This window comes from Microtus ochrogaster, unplaced genomic scaffold (assembly GCF_000317375.1).
Source record: "Microtus ochrogaster isolate Prairie Vole_2 unplaced genomic scaffold, MicOch1.0 UNK198, whole genome shotgun sequence".
NCBI lineage: Eukaryota > Metazoa > Chordata > Mammalia > Rodentia > Cricetidae > Microtus > Microtus ochrogaster.
Window position 1 is genome coordinate 97093 of NW_004949296.1, and position 5622 is coordinate 102714.

Consider the following 5622-nt stretch of genomic DNA (forward strand, 5'->3'; position numbering starts at 1 on the left):
TTAAAAATGAAAACGTAATAAATTTTGTTTGATTTTATTTGAAATATAGTTAGATTTTATTTGTGATAATAGAATAGGGTAGCACCTTACTTTAAAGTTAAATGATTGGCCTGATGATCTAAATGGAGAATGTTAGCTTCATGATGAGAAAAATTCTGATTAAAATACAACTCAAAGGAAAAGGCAAATTTGGGAAGAGGATGCTTTTTATTACATTTGCTTTATTTTTTTTTCTTTCCTTCTCCTTGCTTTTGTTTGGTTTTGCTTAAACTCAACTGTTTAGAAATGGAGATTGACCATGAAGTCTCCTTTAGCACTCTGAGCCCTCTATGGTCTGGTCTGTACTGCTGGAAACTCATCTGAAGCAACGGCTTCCCTTGAAAGTCATTTAGTGGAGTTTCATATCAAGTCAACAGTTCTTCATATTAAAGTTTTTCTTTTAAAAAAATGATGCAGTTTCAGTCTTACTGGTCTTTCAGGAAGCAGATTAGTAAATAAATGATTGATAAACTGAAGGGGTAGAAAATAAATTATCAGAATAGTAAAAAAATCAGAGGAAGTAGAAACTATAAGAATTAAATTTGAAAACAATCTCAAGATTGGAAAGATAAATAGGTAAAAAAATCACATGCCAATTTTTACAAGTTTATCATTACTGCATTCATCATTATACCCATGCAGCATTATTGGTGAGGAATGACATGCACAAACTTTAATTTTTTAGTATGTATGTTTTTATTAAGATAGATGGTTCTATTCCATGTGTATGAGTGATTTGCTTGCAAGTATGCATGTATACCAATGAATATTGTTTTTAGCAGAGGCCAGAAGTGGCAATTTGACTCATTTAAACTGGAATTACAGACAGTTGTGAGCCTCCATGTGGGCTCTGGGAACCAATTCTTGGTCCTATGTAAAAACACTGACTGATCTAATCTATTGAGCAATCTCTCTAGTTCATCATGTCTCTTACAGAAACTATTTATTAGTTGGTATTTCATTTTTGGGGAAAGCAAGTGAAGGCATATCAAATTTTGGTACAAAAAAAATTCTGGATAAATACAACACAGTCAATGCAGCAATATCCATCTGAAATTCTAATATAATTTGTGTGCTTTATATTAAGAAATTTTATTGTAATTAATAAACTGACTGCATAGTCTTCTCAGTGCCACCTTCATCTCTTTATTCCTAAGTGTATAGATCACTGGGTTTATAAAAGGGGTAATAACTGCATCAAAGAGTGCAAGAAATTTATCCAGATGTGATGTTGGAAATGGCCACACATAGAAGAAGATTATTGGTCCAAAGAACAAAATGACCACCATGACATGAGCTGACAGAGTGGAGAGGGCCTTAGATAAACTACCCAAAGATTTCTTTTGAACAGTCATCAAAATAAACACATAGGAGATGATCAGAAATAAAAAGGAGGCCACAGAAATGAACCCACTATTGGCAGTAATCATGAATCCCAAAGTGTACGTGTCTATACAAGCCAGTTTAATAATCCGAGGGAGATCACAGAAAAAGCTGTCTAGTTCATTAGGGCCACAGAAGGGTAAGTCTATGACAAAAATCAACTGAGTCACTGAGTGGATGAAGCCAGTAATCCAGGAAGCAACTAAAACCAAAATGCACTTTTGTGGACTCATGATAGTCAAGTAGTGCAGGGGCTTACATATGGCAACATATCGGTCAAAGGCCATGGCTATGAGCAGCACCATCTCAGTGCCTCCAACTGCATGGATGAAGAAGATCTGAGTGATACAGCCCCCAAAAGAGATGATTTTGTACCTTCTGAAAAGGTCGTAAATCATTTTTGGTGCTGTGGAAGAGCTAAATACCAAGTTGAGAAAGGAAAGATTGGCTAAGAGGAAGTACATAGGGGACTGTAAATGGGGGTCTGAAGTCACTGTTAGCACAATGAGAAAATTCCCCAACAGACTTGCCACATAGAACATACAGGAAAAGAGGAAGAGGAAGAGCTGGGTTGTCCATGAGTTGGAGAGTCCCAGGAAGACAATTTCAGATACTACAGAGCCGTTTGCTTCACCCATTGGCTCTTTTGGCTGCGACAACTCTCATGTCATCTGAAACAGGAGAGCAAGGAGAAACTCTGGTTTAGGATGAGCAATGCTCAACTGACAAAGTCACATGAATGATTAATATGCTGTTGGAGATACTTTAAGTAAAATCTTGGAGAATTCTGAGCGCAGGAGAAATAGCCTTCTCCATGTAAGAATTCCCCAGTTGTTGACTCAATATGAAGTGGTCAGCCCTGAAATTATATACTTGCAAGTAACATTATATGTACTGAGCAGATTGTACTTATGTATTTATGAGTATATGTATGTAGAATCAATGAAAGGAAAGATGTCATGAGCTTGAAGCAAAGCAAGGGACAAATACATGGATGCAATCAGAGGGAGGTAAGTGACATAATTATAATTTCAAAATATAAAAAAATAAGATGTGCTTCTACCAGGTCAAATAAATGCAGTTAATATTCCTGACATAGACCATTGTTAAAAAAATACTAAACTAATTAACTCTTTTACTTACTTGGATAACATTTGTTTTATTTTTAAAATCTAATTTTGTAGGCATATTTTTGAGGTGACTCTGAGCTAAAGGCTTTTTGGATATTAAATGTGAAGAAATTGTTAAGTGATGGTGGTATTCACAACTGGAACATTCTTTAATATATACTAATATTAAATATATGATTATATTAAATGCCCGTATACACATTTCCAGACAAGAGATGGGCATTTCTCTTATCTCCATATTGAGATGACAAGGTGACAAAATGGGGCAAAGGATGCAGGTTTATGGCACTCATTGTGTGACTTGGAGAAATTAAAAAGGGCATAAATACTCTGGAGCAGATTCTGTCTGACTCAGTTGAGAAAAAAAATGATAAACATCAAGTGAAAGAGGCAACCAGAATGAGGGCAGTGTGTCATGATCCTCCACACAGAAGTGAGAATGAACATGTCAGAGGATCTGGTGAGGACCTGTCTCTTTGTAGGTAAATACTCCTAAGTTCATTCACAACTAAAGACATGGAAAAATAGCAACGTAACAGCCTTTTCTTATTATTTAGACAGGTATTTAAATATTTGACAAAATACAAGGTTTGGTGGAGAAGCAAGCATTCTCACATCTGTTTGCAGAGAAATCAAGAGGTTAGGTTTCAAATGCCGTCTGAGGTTTTACATAAGTGTTTTTGCTTTGGTTCAGCACTTCTGTCTCTAAGTTGAAAATTCTAGAGTGTATTAATGTGTATGTTTCTGTGAATAAGATAGACAGTGAAAGAACATTTTTTTTTGTTATTTTGGCTAAAGTACTGTTTTCAAGTTCAATGTCTTGAAAATGCCTTCCATGAAAGTAGAGACATAACATTGACTAGCTATGATGTCCACTAACAATGTCCACACTTGCTTATCACATTTTTACCAACTATAGTAACTTATTCCCTTTTAAACCATTGTTAACTTGAAAGTTTAAAAATTGCAATATTCTAAGAAGAGTTATTTACCTAGGTCCTGTGTCACATTAAATTTAATTTAAAAATCTGAAAATCAGCTGTGGACATAGTTGGTGGACTGTTGAGCTGGTTAATTCTCAGCATCTACTTAAATCTCAGTTTCCCAGCTGTGAAACTTTCTATTTGTTTCTCAGAATGGCTATGCTTTAAAGGAGGGCAGGACTGGGACTGAAGCTGATGCTAGAACAGGGGTCGCTCTTCTCAAGTTGAAAATGGGCACCATTGAGAGGTCAACATCCACAAACTCACCAAATGTAGAGAGTTTGAGCTCGTGCCTGTATGGAGCCTTCACTTGTATGTTCTAGTCTCTCTGGTGAGGGAAGGTACTCTGAAGGCTACTGAAAGAGAAACATGGATACCAAACCAGCCACAAAATTATCAACGTAAATTCTGTCCTGCTTGCAAGGTGTGCTGGGGCTATGGTGGCACAGAACTTGTGAGAAGAGCCAACCAATGTTTGATGTCAATGCCATGAGAGAGAGTCCATGCCTTATATTGTGTGGGATGGTTAAGAACCAGAGACTTAGGGCAGAATTAAAATGAATGGGGAAAAATCATTAAAATGATTACTAATAATATTCTTCTATAATCATAGATTGATGCCTTGTTCCATCATTATCAGAGAGGCTTCCTCGGTTGGATGAGAGTGAGTGCTCAACCAGAGCAGACATAATGCAGGAGGAAGAGTCTACATTGAGGGCCTCCATCAGGTCCTTCCACTCGGCACTTGGGGAAGGGAAGAAAGATTGTAGGAATCAGAGAGGCTGGAGGATGGAAGAGAGCATGAGCCACTGAATCAACTAAGTGGGTGCATATGGCCTCAGAGAGACTGAAGTGGGAAGTATGGGGTATGCACGGCTCCTCAGCAGGTTCTCTGTGTATGTTAAGGTGTTTTTGTGGGACTCTTAACACTGAGCGTGTATCTCTGACCCCTTTGCCTGCTCTTAGGACTCTTTTCTTTCACTGGGTTTCCTTGTCCAGCCACCATTTGAGGCTTTTGCCTTTTCTTATTGTACCTTGTTTTGTCATGTTTGGTTGGTGTCTCTTGGAACCTACTCCCTCCTGCAGGGAACCAAAGGCAGAGGGAACCTGGTGGAGAGGACCTGGGGAAGAAGAGAGGTGAGGGAGTGGGGAACAGTCGAGGGAGTGGAAACTGTGTCAGGTTGCATTGTCTGAGAGCAGAATACATTTTCATTTAACAAAGGGGCAGAAAAGTAGGTTAAATCTAATACTTCAGTGAAAACAGATTGAAGACTGAATAGTGTTTATTAATGAGGATTCAGATCTCAGTTCCACTGTCTTACCTGTATTCATCTGAGTGCAAGAGTTTGCTCCTCTTCACTTCCTGCTCCGCCGGTGACTAGACTCCCTTCCTGGTTGGGCAGAAGGCTGTTGTCTGGGACCGTGATCTCCTGCCTGCAACCAAGCAAGGTAGGTGCTTTGTTTACGAGCTACCCAACCAGCACGGAGACCTGATCTCTCCATGCCAGGAGAGTCAACATTGGGGCAAGGAGACCTGATCTGATAAAAGAAGATCCATAAGGGAGCATTTGGAAGAAGAGATGGGCAGATGCCAAAGCAAGAATTCACCCAACAATCTGAAAAGCAACATGAAGCCACCAGAAACCAGTGACTTCACAACGGGAGGACATGAACACCTTAATCAAGAAGTAGAAAAGTCTGACTTCATGAAAGTGAATGATGACCTTAAACAGCATGTAAAGAACGCCCTTATAAAAATGGATAAGAAATATACCAGAAAGTTTGAAGAACTGAATAAATCAGTGAATGATACCCTAGAAAACCAAGGAAAAACAATCAAACAGATAATGTAAACAGTTCAAGACTTGAAAACGGAAATGGAGACAAAGAAGAAAACACAAACAGAGGGCAGGCTGGACATGGAAAATTTAAGTAAACAAACAGAGTCTACAGAAACAAGCAGAACCAACAGAATACAAGAGATAGAAGAAAGAATATCAGATTCTGAAGATACCATAGAGAAAATAAACACACTGATCAAAGAAAACAGCAAGTCCAACAAACTCTCATCACAAAACATTCAGGAA

At 38.2% G+C, this 5622-nt stretch overlaps 1 protein-coding gene across 1 annotated transcript; it reads right to left on the bottom strand.

Annotated features, from left to right (window-relative positions):
• Positions 1 to 1121: 1121 nt before the first annotated feature.
• On the bottom strand, positions 1122 to 2060 carry LOC101988901 (olfactory receptor 4F6-like). The gene has a single exon (XM_005372125.1). The coding sequence runs from the start codon at positions 2058 to 2060 to the stop codon at positions 1122 to 1124; it is 939 nt and encodes a 312-aa protein (XP_005372182.1).
• Positions 2061 to 5622: the final 3562 nt, after the last annotated feature.